The following is a 15,750-nucleotide window of genomic DNA, read 5'->3' as shown; positions in this document are numbered from 1 at the left end:
TCGTCTGTTCTAGTACACTGTCCATTTCTTTAGCATATCAGTCCTATTCACTCACCAAGGTCACACTCAGACCTTAGTTTTGACCTTTGTTTTATGCCAGTGTTCTCGTGGGATTTATGTATTTCCCACTGTTTGCGGTTTTGAACCTGACATTAATCCTCTTTAGGCATTTTACCAGTTACAACAAAATTGTTCATTTATTAGCGAAATTAGTCATGTTACCAGTATATTTTTAATATATGTTTATTGTGTATTTGTTTCATAAGAGTTTAAGATGAAAAAGCTGTGTATAGTAAGATTGTACAGTGAAGCAGGTCAATTGCAAGTTATATTTTAGAGATGTCCCTGTTATATTATACCACTGAGCTATGGGAATTCAGCAGGCAGAAGTACTCTATAAGTTATTTTGAAGTTAACAACATATTATTGAAGTTTTTAACTTTTTGCCTCCTTGGTGAGTCTTGCACTTCTGGTATGTCGTAATTACACAAATAAAAATGCTTGCATAATGGTGCCTGTTTCTAAATGACAGGTAGCATATGCAGTGCATTGTGAACTTCATCTATTTTTATGTAGACTTTCTTTGGTGTATGAATATTTTTAAATGAACGTTATTGAGAGTGCACTGCTAGTTTTCCAAAGGTGGCCCCCAGCCCCTGTTCTATTTCCTGCCTTTGTGCTATGCATGTTAGCAGCAGGAAACAGAATGAAGTAGACATTCAGTTTACTAGCCAATCAAGACACCTCAAACCTTTTAGTAACTGCCCAACAGGACATTTAGTAAAATAAGACATTTAGGAATTGTGACCCCCAACTCCCAAGCGATTAAATAATGATTCACAATATAGCGAACAATACACTATCAAGAAAGAAAGCCCACAACTGTCTTGAGTATTATATGGAAGACTATTTTCTTGCAAAGACAATATAATTTTGATGGTTTGCCTACATATACAACTATGGCAGTAACTCAATCTTTATGAGCTACTCTAAAATAATAAGCAAATGTATGCCCCCCAAAAAAATGTATACCTGAAAAGCTTTCAGTTTCCAGCTTGCAACAGTTGGTTAGAAAAATAAGAAAAATATGTTCTTGTGCCTGTAAAAGATTCTCATTACCCACTGATTTACATTAGAAAAGTTCTAACAATGCACCTCTTATGATTTTTAATTCGCTATTAGGTTTCAAGTATGGCACAGAGCAACCTAACTTCCGAAATACCCTCTAGATCCAGAACCTATGTGGTACCACGTTCCAACAATATCCCCCAGAGTTTATGATCAGGATGCCATGGCATGTTATTAATGTGTTATCCTAAATCTTAATTTATAGTTAATTAATGTGTGTGTAACTTAACATTACAGAGAGCTATACACTGAGATTAAAACCACCTGTTTTTAAAACAAAGGCTTCTAGATTTTCAAACCAGATTACAACTGGGAGGGCCACAAATTTATCCATATACGATATCGTGAGTTAGACTTCGCTTTGGGGAGAGAGGAGGGTGCTGAATTACTACCAGGATGTCACCCCTGACCCTGCTTAGCAATTCCATATCTTTGTCACCCTCTGCCTAGCAGGGGGTCACATATCTGAAGTTCTAAATTCTGTTTCTAATGGAAGGGAGATGGAGTTCTCTCTCCTCTCCTGCCTGCTGCAAAGAGCTACCTCAATATACCATCGGTCTCCAATACTCCACCTCTTATGCAAGCTTCCATATTTTGGGTCCTCTTCTCCTCTGAGTAACTCAATTGTCTGCTAACAACATCTTTGCAACCAGCAGTATGAAATTAGAGTTTCATTGCTACTGACAGACATTTGAATGCACCCATGAAACTGACAAGAGCCTCACTGATTTCATTCTGCTGCAGCTATGAACAAGGCTTGAAAAATCCACTCTCCCAATTCATGGCAGGACAGCGTCTGAAACCCAAGGGTACCTTACTGGATTAATTTCTGCCAAATGTAAGCTTTCATTTTAAAAGAGAACACCATTAACTTACCGCGGGCAAATGGATTTTTCAAAAAAAACAAACTGTTTCTATTGCAAGACCATACATCTTTCTACCCCCACTTAAGAGTTTAAGGCAGAAAGATAAAAGTTGTTGTGACAATCCTCTTAGATGCACGTGATACTTATGAATGCAGCTTTGAAGCCACAGGTTTTTAACAACAAAACCTTTCAACAAGTAACCTGTTTTTAAAACACCAAAATTAGAGTAACTGAACAAAAACTATGGTTTCAAATCAAGCTTTTCAGGTTCAGATGTGACTCTGCACTATCCTAACTTTATCCCATGATGCGATTTTTGGAACATCAGAAGCCAGTATAAACACACGACATAATAATCTGATATATTAAATTTGGAGACATTCTAATATTCAATCTTAATTTTTTTCTCTATACTCTGATGACAAGAATTAGCTCCAAAATACACCCATTCATGAATTATTTGGAGTTCAAAGAAAAGCAAGAGTCTTGAGAACAAAATACTAAGGAGCCATTGTTTGTGAACAGACTTCAAAACAGACTTCTTAGATTGAAAAAAAATCAATATCCTGAAATCAGAAGCATTATCAAAAGTAAAGTATTAAAACCTGATGATTTCCCCACCCTCATGACATTGCACAAGTTTTAAATCTCTTATGTTTGACATTTTATTTTGGAACAAACTTCTCGGCACTAACACAAGTTCAAGATGTAGGTCCTGAGTTACATGTAATATTTTTTAATTCTTTACAATGTTTACTAGTACTTTTAAAAAAGAAATCTACTATATTCAGTAACTTTTACCAACAATAAATTACACAACTGCCTTGAAATTTGGTTGTAACAGTTACCCTACAATATTCTCTTACAATAAACTATTTGCACCTTCATTACTCAAGACTGCTCACTCTAGTCCCTTTCAAACGTTCTGCATCCAGGTCAAATTATTATAAGATCCTAGGAGAGGATCCATTGTCAGATGAGATAACATGTCTGTCTAAAGTTTTTAATTAAAAACATTTTAAATAACAGATTGAATACTGTCTTCTGTAGTATGTTTTGTTTGGCGCAGCAGACACAACAATTAGGTAAAGAGATAACTTTTTCTAAAATACACACCAAGCTGGCCCTGGTCAACACAGAATGTAAAGCAGGGGTGTCAAACATCCGGCCTGTGGGCGGATACGGCCCGCCAACCTTTTTGGTCTGGCCCCTAGCGGCAACACGTGCTACCTTGATATCTCGCGGCATTGTACTCTCTGGCGGCAGTGCACGCTGCCACAAGATCTGTGTACACGAGACACAGCACTCGGTATGCGGTTGCTAGATATTTAAACCTGTTTAACATTTTACTCACTGTTCTATAAATCTGTTTGATGCCGTCACAAGATTAAAAACAAAATCCCAGTGGGGAAGTTGATAAAGGTAGGGGGAGAGAAAAAGATAGATCTTTGAAATTCCAAAAAAGGAACAAATAACTTGCTTTAATTGGTCATTTATATTCCTATAGGTCCTGAAAAATAGGACCTGCTTCCTGACTTCCCTAGTAAAACGAATGACCTCACACATACTGTAAACAAATGTTCAATTTAATGGTTCTTCAAATTCCTATTCTAATTTCTTTTCTTCAGAAGAATTGTATTATTGCTCATTCTTGGCAGAATGAAATTTGTCAAACATTATTATAATACAGTAATACAGTACAATATTTATGGTATGTATGGCCCACTTGAAGTACATTTAACTCAAATCTGGCCTGCCATAGGAAATGAGTTTGACACCCCTGTTGTAAAGGATCTCACCAGGAAAGGCCTTTCATTGCTGGTGATATGGGAACTGCAGCATTTGATACTGTGGAACACTGTTACTGCATCACCTGAAGGCCAGGCTGGGTATGACCAGGACCGTTCTGAACTGGTTTTAGTCATACCTGACAGAGTGCTCCCAGTCGGTGCTGATGGGTGATCTTCCGTCTCCCTGTACTGGGATTGCATGTGAAGTTCTCGATAGGTCAATTTTGACTCCGATGCTTTTCAGTGTCTATATGTTGCCTTTGGGAGAGATTTTTGAAAGATAGGGCTTGGGTTATCATTATTATGCTGATGATACCCCACTGTATATTTCTCTAATCTCGTCTATGGTTGTATCTGACGTGTTTGGAACTGAATGACAAGAAACTGGCCAAAATTGAACCCTTGCAAGACTTAAATTATGCAGATTGGTTCAAGCAGGTGATGAATACAGAACAACATTTCCCTATGTCTCCTACTTTCACACAGGGGGGGTGCTTCAGTAGGCTGATGTATCTAGATTAAAGAGTGCACTTTGACAAGGGCTAAGAGTAGATAGATGATCAGTTGTCAGGGATGCTCAGGATTGGGGGGGGATTTCCCATCTCAGTAACAATGCTAGAATGCAACTCTTCTGCTTGCATTCTGACATGGTAATTCCTCACGATAGGATTAGGGTAGTGCGCTACATTTATAGGGCTATCTAAAAAGCTGATCTGTCATCTGTGGAACACAGCAGAGCAACTGGTTGTGATGAGTGGCGCAAACCTACCTATTGGGTCACCACTGACTGCCTGTAAATATGTATATAGCTTAAGGTTTCCATTTCAGCTTCTAAGGCCCTAATCAGACTGGATGCCCAAGCATCCTGCAAAGTTTCTCACAGCCTATATTTCATTTCACTCCAAGACTGGATTCAACAGGGCTTTGAATTTCAGCAGACTTATACTAGCAGAAGTAGTTATAGCTTATATCTTTACCTCTAACGCCTTGGATCTGTGCAATATCCTCACTTTAGAGTTAAGAGCCGCATAGTTTGTTCTAAATGTGAAACCCTGTTATTTCAAAGCTTGAAAGCATAGCAAATTTAATTGTGTGATTTTATCTTCCATAGTAGTGTTTGAGAGATGTGTCAGATGGTAGAAAGGTGCCCCATAAAAGTTAAGCCATCTAATAAGTTATCTCCATGATGTTCAGACCACCACATTCTTTATACTTAAAATAACCAGAAATACATACTTGGAAGTCCAGTACCTATGTAAACTAATTTAATGGGTTAACTGTGGGAGCGTCAATCATCATCAATCAAGCAGAAATAGATAATATGAATACATTTGAATAATTTAAATGTCACACAACATCCATTTTCTATGATTTTACTTATTTAGGTTGTGTTATTGTGATACACAAGAATTTATTAATATCCACTCCTTCCAAGATTGACAAGCTGCTATCTCAAATGGCTCTTAAAGCAGCTAATAAGCTGTTAACAACTCCATACTAATGGTGATGTCACACATGCATTTGTAGTACATTTTACAAGCCAAAACAAAATACAGAGAAAGCAGCTGCATTCAAGTTTTTACAAGTGAATTAATTCAGACAAATGTTTGCTTTTCATGTTTATTACTACTCAGTATAGGATCTTCAAATGCTTTAAGTAACTTAGTTTCTATTAGTGGAGAAGTGACAAGAAATACAGCTTGAATTTTCTCACTGACAAATTGGCAATTCACAGTATTTTTCACATCAGATTGAAAACATAGGTGCAGTCCTTAAATGTGTTTAGAAAGAGCAGACTATGGCAAGGTTAACAGTATGCAACTAGGCCTCCTTGTATATACAAGCTAGAGCTGGCAAGCAACATGCCAAGAATGGTACTGAGTGGGCAACTACAACTGAAAACGTCAAATACTCTACTCCACACACACCGGTGGCACATGCACTTTCCATTACTGAAGATGTGCTGCTAGCAGCAGTAGCAAAATATTACTCTTCAGGAAGGCATCCAAAGTGCAGCAACTGTGAAGTGCACTGGTGTATCTCACAATCCCGCAAGCTTCAAACACCCATCCCCCTTTCTCCAGCAAGTCTGGTATCTTAAAATTCCATAATCAAGAAAGTGGCTACCAACTCTGCTGGAAAAGTTGAGAGAAATGTACAGGATTTTAATTTCACTGGTGAATAATTTTCAACTCACTGGATAGGTTAAAAACTACACTGCAGCCTTACATTAAGTGCAATAATTGCATGAAGACCAGTCAAAAATACACTAGAAGCCAACATCTAGACATACGTTTCATAGATGGTGGGTTGGACTGGGAAAGGAACAAGTACAAATTTCCTTGGAAATATTGAGGTGGAGAAGCATTTCGAGCTGTACATTTTGCTTTATCCCTACAGCTCCAGTTGGGAGCTGTTTTGGCAGGGAGAGAGAAGACAACACTGCTAAACTCAAGGTGTAATGTTTTCAAAACCCAAGGACAACAAATAGCAATAGTTGCACAGCAATTGGGAGAGGGAATCCTGGAAAAAGGGAAAACGTGGGCATCCCTGAAGAAAGCAGAGATCATTGTGGTTTGTCTTTACTGCAAAATTAACTTGAATGTTGCCCCTAACTTGAGTTCATCCACACACAAAACCCTTAACTCACGGGGTAGTGCTTTCGAGTTGGCTGGCAGAGAAGACCACTGACGCATTGTGCTAACACAATCACTCTGAATTGTAAATGCAGGCTAGCTCCAATGAGCGCTGCTAATACTCCAATGCCTTCCAATAATTCCCCATGTGTGCCCAGACAGGACTGATGAGCTCTCCCAAAATTCACTGGGAAAGAATTCATGGAGCTACCAAGCTTATGGCAGCACAAAGAACAACGGGATATGCCCTCAAATGTCTCAGTGCCACACACAAGTGAGCACTGCACTAGTGTGGACACAAGAAGCTTGAGTATTTAGTAATGTGCCATTCTCAATTGAGATAGGTTAAAAGTAATTTGAGTTAACTCTGCAGCAAAGATATATCCTATAGAAGAAAAAACCGAGGGCAACGCAACCCCAGCCCAGCTATAAGACAAAGCACGCTGAGATGGAAATGGTCAGAATAGATCTCTGGAGAGGAAAGAGCCCTCCAGGAGGGGGATGACAAGATGGATGTAAAGGTACTTTGGGATGTAAAGAACATGAGGGAGAGAGGAATTGTTGGAAGCAAACATAGGATGGAGTGGGGCTTAGGAGAAACAGGCAAGGACATCATTGGACAGAGCACCTCCAGGGAGAATAGTTACAGGCAAGTGGTATGGGAATCCTTGGGAAAGCAGAGTGCCCAAAAGAATCTTTAGGACGCAGTAAGCCCCAAAGAGAGAAGTTGGGAAATTAGGTAGATAGAATCTTGGAACATGCCAAGTGGGCTGGCAGGAGAGAAGATAAAGGTAGGTGGGCAAATGCGGCTTTGGAGGAGGCAGAGCAACCCATGAGGGTGGAAATGAGGAGAAAATAAAGGGGATCCTCTGAGAAGACTGAGTGCCCAGGTGGGAAAAGGAAAGCAGGCAGGATCCTTGGAGGAGGCTTAGAAGTTAGAACCCCAAAGGAGTGAGGTGGATATGGGGAGGAGGCAGAGCATCCCAAGGAGGAGAAAGAAGAAAGGAGCCCTGGAGGAAGACGAACGCTGGGGAAAGGAAGAAGATAGAGAAGCAGGGACATTTTTGGGAAAGGCAGCATACTGAACAAGGGGAGGACAAAAGGATGGAGAATGGAGGTTTCTGAAGGAGGTTCCACACCCTGAGATAAGAGGGAACAACAGAGGGGATCTCTCAGGAAGGCAGAGTGCCCCTAAAGATGAGAGAAGATAGGATGCATTCTAGGGATTGATGAGAGAACAGAAGGGATTCTTAGAAACATCAACGCCCACCTATAGATGAGATATGGGGACCCTGGGAAGGACAAAGCACTTGGGGGAGGGCACATGAGTGAATCCTTGAAGCAAAGCCAAGCCCTGGGGGTGGAGGGGAGGGGAGGGGAGGAAAAGACTGAACATCTGTAGCATGATGTGGGGAGCAAGGAAATCCCTGGAAAAGGCAATCCTCTGGAGATAACAAAGAATAGGGAGAATCCTGTAGAGTCAGAGTCCCCATGTGAAGGACGAAGAGCAGACAAGGGTCAGCAAAAGCTGCAGTGGATGTGAGAACAGAGGGATAAATACTGTCCTAGGGATTACAGAGAGGACAAGGCTGATCATGTTGGAGAGCCCCAGTGGCGGTGAATGTGGGAAGGGAGCAAGGAAGACTCTGGGGGTGGGGTAAGTCCTAACAGGTGGATTTGAAAGAAGGGCAAAGCCACTAACTAAAATGGGTGCAGAGAGTGGGATCCTCTGAAGGCAGGGAAAGAAGAGCAGAGGGAGGGTTGATGGAGTGGAGCCACCACAAGGTGTATGAGAGAAGCTAGGGATTGAGCCTCCAGTCTGTGAAGGCAAGGAACAGCCAAGGTGGCTGCAGAGGGGACAGTTCCCAGCGAGGTAGGGAACAAGGAGAGAGGAGGGCTGGGGACGGGGCAGGTAAGGACTGAGGAAGGGGAAGCAGACCCGATGTGTGCAGGGTCAGGGGATGAGGAGGGTGAGGACTGGGGACCAAGGGGGAGGCAGACTCGGGGGGGGGAGGGGACACAGGGACTAAGAGGGTGATGGAGGCAGCGGCGGGGGCAGAACCCCGCCTGCGCACAGCAGGGCTGAGGGGGAACGCCGGAGGAAGAGGGCCAGGGGGATGAGGCCGGCGCCGATGGAGGAAGAGGGCAGATCCCCCGACTCCCTGCGCCGCCATTTTAGCCGCCCCAAATGGGGGCGGGGGGCGTGGAAGAGGGGCCGGAGGATCCGGAAGCGCCCCAAGCCCTCCTTCCCCGTGCCCCGGCTCCCTGCAGCCCCGCTCCGATTTCCCGTTCCCGGAGCAGCCTGGCGGCTGCCCTGAGCCCAGAGGCGGGGCGGGAGGGCCCGGCCAGCCAGCCCGGTGCCCCGGGCGGGAGTCTCCCCAGCTCCCCCGTACCTGTATTGGGGCCCGGCGGCGGCAGCGCCATGCGCGAAGCCGTAATAGTTACTGGCCGCCATCTTGGCGTCTTCACAAAGCGGCGGGCCCGGCCGCGGCGGCCGGCGACACAGTAACAGGAGGCGCCGCACCGGTCGGCCGGAGGCGGGGAAGCACGGGGGACACGTGACCGCCGCGCGCGCGTTCCCGCCAAAGCCCGCCCCCGGGGCCGGCTCGCTCTCGCGCGTGCGCGCGCTGGCTTCGCTTCGTCCCCCTCACGCGGGCGAGGGGCGGGGCAGGCACGTGACACCCCATCGCTCTTTAGCTGAGCGGCTCGTGCCACCTCTAGGGGGAGCGCGTACAGAGTCCCTGTGATGGTTATGGGGGGGGGGGGGGGTTGGTTAGGAGAAGGGCGGCCATTTGGGCCTGGCTGGTACCCGACTACTGTGGGGGACACAGGCTAGCTGCTATCAGACAGGGGGCTGGCGGAGTGGGGCACCCCATGGCGATGTGTAAAGACGGTGCTGCCAGGACAGGCTGCTGGTGGGCCACGAGAGGCTGCTGCTGGGGCGCCCGTCTCACAGCGGTACCACGCCACCCGTCACATGCCATCCCCACACATGGTTCCCTTGCAGTGCCATGCTGAGGTATGATTGCAACACCTCAGAATACATGGTGCAACTCAAATGTCATGGCAACGCCTCAGAAAACACCCTAGTTCTATGTCATATACATCAACACAGTGGCATTGTGGTGCCACTCTGTCAAACACTGTCACTGCATGGTGTGACATCACATCACCATGCCAAAATATCATTATGACTTGTACAAATGCTGCTGCGCTGCTGTTTGATGCCATCATTGCTGCATGACACTGAAATGTCACCAAGAGACTGCAGAGCTTCACTGTGCTGTCAGAAGTCATCACTACATTGTGTGACATGGCAAGGAGCTGAAATGTCCTTGCATTATCTCAGATCACCATCCTTCTGTATCAAACATCTCAATATGAAGTGACATCAGGTAAATCTAATGTCATAACACCGCTTTACTGGGTTAAACATCACAAGTTGATGAGGATTTACTGAAACGTCACTAAGTTTCTTCAAATGTCGTCACACATGATTTAATTGAACTAGGTATTCATGTTGCAACATATAGCAACACAAGATAACTCAACATGTTAGTGTTATACCAAATGTCACCTCACTGCATCATCACAAGATGTGATGAGGCCAAAGTGATGTGGCTGTGAAAAAGTCTTATGCAATCCTAGGGTACATTAGGCCAGGTATTTCCAGTAGAGATAGGGAAGTGTTATTACTGTTGTACAAAACACTGGTGAGACCTACTCTGGAATAGGGTGTACAATCCTGGAATCCCATGTTTAAGAAATATGAATTCAGACTGGAACAGGTGCAGAGAAGGGCTACTAGCATGATCAGAGGAATGGAGAACCTGCCTTAAGAGAGGACACTTCAGGAACGTGGCCTTGTTTAGCCTAACAATATAAAGGTCAAAGGGAGATAGGATTACTCTCTAAATAAATCAGAGGGATAAACAAAAGGAAAAGAGAGGAATTATTTAAATTAAGGGCCAATGCTGGCACAAGAACAAATGGATATAAACTGGTCATCAACAAGTTTAGTCTTGAAATTAGACAAAGGTTTCTAATCAGCAGAGGAATTAAGTTCTGGAACAGCCTTCCAATGGGAGTAGTGGAGTAAAAAAACCTCATTTGTTTTAAGACTTAGCTTGATAAATTTATGGAGGGGATGGTCTGATGAAGTTGCCTACAATTGCATATGGCCCATCTGTGTCTGCTATTAGCAAATATGGATGGAGATGAGACACTAAATGGAGAGGGCTCTGAATTACTACAGAAAATTCTTTCCCAGGTCTCCAGCTAATGGGTCTTGCCCACATGCTCAAGGTCTAACTGATCATCATATTTGGAGTCAGGAAGGAATTTCCCCCAGATTGTCAGAGATGCTGGGTTTCTTTGCCTTCCTCAGCAGCATGAGGCATGAGTCACTTGCTGGTTTGAACTAGAGTAAATGGTGGATTCTCTGTAACTTGAAGTCTTTAAATCAAGATTTGAGGACTTCAATAACTCAACCAGTAAGTTCTGGGCTTATTGCAGGAGTGGGGGGAAGGGGAGGTTCTATGACCTGGGATGTGCAGGAGATCAGACTAGTTGATCATGATGGTCCCTTCTGGCCTTAAAGACTACGAATCTCTGATTGCATTGTGACAAAATAGCATCACATTTTTTAAAGTGCCATATCATAATGCAACACAAAGGCATTGCACAGTTATGTCATCATATGGCATCAGAACTTCACATCAGAAAATGAAGACATTGCACCAAAACAGTATCACACTTTCTTAAAAAACATAACACAATGCAGTAAAATTATGGCATTGCTTCAAATCATTGTCACATCTTTACACAACAGAATGCTTTTTGCAATGAAGTAGCATGTTATATTATAACATCATTGTGATAGGAAATGACGTTATGGCATTAAAATGTCATGTTGCAAGCCATCTTCAAGACTCAGTGTGGCATTGCCTGTGATGAAGTTTAGTGGCCCAAAAGGGTTAGAGAGACCTGTGAACTTTCTGTAGTCAGTCATGGGGTTTGCTCCATTAAATCAGGATAATTCCAGAAAATCTATGACAAATGATAACAAAAGATTGCTACGAATGTAAGTGACATAATTGTGACATTGTGGTTGGCACATAATGACACAAGGCAATGAGAGATGTCCCAACATCTTTAGCTTTTTTTATAGAAGCTTGGAATTTACAGAATGTGTTGTCACCTCAACGTACATACCGCAATCATAAGGAAGACAAAAAGGACAGGTAGTGTTGTCTCTCCTCTCCATCAATGGTGAGTCTCTTTGCTAAACTCTCACATGATGTTACTTCCCATCGTTTTCTATTGGTTAGTGTGTTCTTCATCCTGTTACAAAGATTGGACTGCCCCAAATGCCCCAAATGCCAGTTTCATATAGTTCTGAGAATGGAGATTTGAGTGGCCGATTAGAGCTTGAATAGTTGAATGGGATTCAATGGGTACATAGACTGGTAAACTAGGTATCATTACTCTAAAACTGTTGGGAATGTATTAAACAAAGCCTCTGACAAAAGAAAAACTGTAATTTCTTAAAATTCAAGGTGGCTTGAAAAAATTATCCGTGCACTTTCAGTATCTGATTTTTCAGATGTTCCAAAATAATAGGGTAAATAATCATCTAAGTCCATAAACTAATTCCACACATGTATATAGGGATATGTCACACACATGCTTATATGTGTGATTATATCAGTACACCTCAAATTTACATCCTTCAATTTAGATAAAAATTTACCTTCATTCCACACAAATTTTGCATTAACTCACATTTACAGCTATTAATTATTTACTTTAGTAATACAGATTCATGAATTTGAGGTTATGTATTCCTTTCGGGAAGGTGGACTAATGGTGTCAGCCAGACAGCCCATCTCCCATTGATTGACAGGTCTTCATGACCTGTTCAGTCGATCCTGATGCATTGATCGCTGCGGAGACACAGTGTAGACAAACCCTCAGGGACGATCTATTTCTCTCAGTGTCCTGTGCCTTGATATTGGTCCCACACGCAAAGGGATAATTTCACCCTGTCCTGCCCCTTGACATCAGTGAATCCAGCTAGAGCTGATTGACCCAGTGTCCTCCCAGAACCTTGGCCATTGGTCTGCTCAGCCTTTGCTAGTTCTTTCTTCCCAGTTCCTAGCTCCATTTCTACCAAAAGAAAAGCAGCAGGAATGGACGACTCAAGCATGGAAAGGAGGGAAGGCAAAATGCAATCTTCCCTTAATGGATTGGGTAGGTAGCCTTTTTATTCTTCTCTGTAATACCTAAAGAAGGGACCCAGCAGCCATAGTAGCTCAGTTGAGAGAGAATTATACTAGATCTATAGTTCCTGTGGCCTGTCCTGGTCTTTGGCAGGCCTCTTGGCTTCCTTTAATGAAAGGAGAGCCTTTCCAATGATTCCAGCTTCTGGCTTTTCACCCTTACCACCCTAGTGTGCTGAACATTTGTAGGCAGGTAGAGTGAGTAAGAATCTTGTTCCATCCCTGCAAGTGGAACTGGGGCCAAACAGATGTCCAAATGGCAGAAAGGAATCCTATTTGCCAGGTCCTATGAACAAGTGTTTTGGGTGCCCTTGATTTTGCTCTGTCCAAAAATGCTTGGGAGCAGAGTAAGGGTGAACATCATAGAATCAGAGAAGATTAGGGTTGGAAGGGATGTCAGGAGGTCATCTAGTCCAATCTCCTGCTCAAAGCAGGACCAACCCCAACCAAATCATCCCAGCCAGGGCTTTGTCAAGTCACACCTTAAAAACCTCTAAGGATGGAGATTCCACCACCTCCCTAGGTAATCCATTCCAGTACTTCACCACCGTCCTAGTGAAAACCTGTTTCCTAATATCCAACCTAGACCTCCCCCACTGCAACTTGAGACCTTTACTCCTAGTTCTGCCATCTGCTACCACTGAAAACAGCCTAGTTCCATCCTCCCTGGAGCCACCTTTCAGTTAGTTAAAGGCTGCTATAAATCCCCCCTCATTCGTCTCTTCTGCAGGCTAAATAAGCCTAGTTCCCTCAGCCTCTCCTCATAAATCATGTGCTCCAGCCCGCTAATAATTTTTGTTACCCTCCGCTTGAATCACTCCAATTTATCCACATCTTTTCTGTAGTGGGGGGCCCAAAACTGGACACTACTCCAAATGAGGCCTTACCAGTGCCGAATAGAGGGGAATAATTACTTCCCTTGATCTGCTGCCAATGCTCCTATTAATGCAGCCAAATATGCCATTACCTTCTTGGCAATAAGGGCACACGGCCGACTCATATCCAGCTTCTTGTCCACTGTAACGCCCAGGTCTTTTTCTGCCAAACTGCTGCCTAGCCAGTCGGTCCCCAGTCTGTAGCAGTGCATGGGATTCTTCCATCCTAAGTAGAGGACTCTGCACTTGTCCTTGTTGAATCTCATCAGATTTTTTTGGCCCAATCCTCCAATTTGTCTATGTCACTCTGTATCCTATCCCTGCCCTCCAGCGTATCTACCACTCCCTCCAGCTTAGTGTCATTTGCAAACTTGTTGAGGTGCAATCCATCCCATCGTCCAGATCATTAATGAAGATGTTGAACAAAACTGGCCCCAGCACCGACCTTTGGGGCACTCTGCTTGTTACCGGCCGCCAACTAGTCATTGAGCCATTGATCACTACCCATTGAGTCCGATGATCTAGCCAGCTTTCTATCCACCGTATAAGTCCATTCATTCAACCCATACTTCTTTAACTTGCTGATAAGAATACTGTGGGAGACTGTATCAAAAGCTTTGCTAAAGTCAAGGTATATCATGTCCACTGTTTTCCTCACATCCACAGAGTCAGTCATCTCAACATAGAAAGCAATCAGGTTGGTCAGGCATGACTTGCCCTTGGTGAATCCATGATGACTGGTCTTGATCACCTTTCTCTTTTCCAAGAGAAGATCTTTTCCAAGATTCCTTGAGGATCTGCTCCATGATTTTTCCAGGGACTGAGGTGAGGCTGACCAGTCTATAGTTCCCCGGTTCCTCCTTCCTTTTTTCGAAGATGGGCACTATATTTGCCTTTTTCCAATCATCCCGGACCTCCGCCAGTCACCACAAGTTTTCAAAGATAATGGCCAATGGCTCAGCAATCACCTCAGCCAACTCCCTCAGCACCGTCAGATGTGTTGCATCTGGCCCCATGGACTTGTGCATGTCCAGCCTTTCTTAATAGTCCAGAATCTGTTCTTTCAGCTCTGAGGGCTGCTCACCTCCTCCCCATTCTGTGTTGCCCAGTGCTGTAGTCTGGGAGATGACTTTGTGAAGACAGGCAAAAAAGCATTGAGTGCCTCAGCTTTTTTTACATCATCTGTCACTAGGTTGTCTCCCCCATTCTGTAAGGGGCCCACACTTTTCCTAACCTTCTTCTTGTTACTAACACACCTGTAGAAACCCTTCTTGTTCACATCCCTTGCTAACTGTAACTCCAGCTGTGATTTGGCCTTCCTGATTTCATTCCGTATGAGTATCCATTGCCAAAACTGTCATTTTGAAGCCTGCTACTCTTTTTATTCCTACATTTGTAGTCTGACTTTTGTTTTCTCCTTTCATTCATTCCTTCATTTCCTCATTTTTTTAACTAAAGGTTCCAAAGAAAAAAGTAATTTTTAGGCTGACAATTATGTCTTTGCCTCCTGTGACATCAGGTTTGCAAGCAGATGTCTGTTTTCATTAAGCAGAAAACAAGCTTTCCTTCCACTCAGACTCAAACCAGTGACCTGTGACTTTCCTTTCTACACACACACTTACAATCCACTGCTCTACCCACCCAGTTATCAGAGAAGGGCAGGTTGTGCCCTCCTAGGCCTGGGTGCTACATTGCCAGTGAACACTCTACCCAAGGGAAGAAGCACCCTTTGGGCTAAATGGAGCAACCAAAGGGTGGGTGAGGGACTACATTCTCATCTGGACTACAACCCTTTGCCCTTCCCCACGCACTCCAGCACAGCTGGGTGCTGGGTCCTTCCTTCAGCACCCCCAATAAGCAGCAAGAAAGGGGTCCCATGGGCCATTGCACAGCAGGGCAGCTGATCAGGAGCCACCTGCTCTCCCGCTACCCCCGACTCCGAGACCTCCCCCTCCGCCTATAGACTCCTCTCCCCGAGTCTCCGCTCCAGGCCCGGGGCTCCCCTTCCCGCGCCCCTTCCAGTTCACCCCCTCTCAGCCTCGCCTCCCACGTCCCCCCTCCCGCCCTCTGGGAGAGCCCGCCCCGGGGCGTGCGATTGACGGACGGATCGCCGCTCCAATAGGGCGCTGGGCACGTGCGCAAAGTAACCAATGGGGCTCGGTGGGCGGGGTGGG

The 15,750-nt window shown here is 44.2% G+C and overlaps 1 protein-coding gene across 1 annotated transcript in view; it reads right to left on the bottom strand.

Annotated features, from left to right (window-relative positions):
- Positions 1-9,025, bottom strand: part of MATK (megakaryocyte-associated tyrosine kinase) — a 92,100-nt gene extending 83,075 nt beyond the window's left edge. The window contains exon 1 of the mRNA XM_067557238.1: positions 8,814-9,025. Coding sequence (XP_067413339.1) covers positions 8,814-8,875 — 62 coding nt within the window. The 5' untranslated portion in view covers positions 8,876-9,025. The remainder of the gene's footprint in view (positions 1-8,813) is intronic.
- Positions 9,026-15,750: the final 6,725 nt, after the last annotated feature.

This window comes from Emydura macquarii, unplaced genomic scaffold, assembly GCF_026122565.2.
Source record: "Emydura macquarii macquarii isolate MOO-44397 ecotype Brisbane River unplaced genomic scaffold, CSIRO-AGI_Emac_v2 contig_306, whole genome shotgun sequence".
In the NCBI taxonomy this organism is placed as follows: Eukaryota; Metazoa; Chordata; order Testudines; family Chelidae; genus Emydura; species Emydura macquarii.
This window is presented reverse-complemented; position numbering and strand designations above follow the sequence as displayed.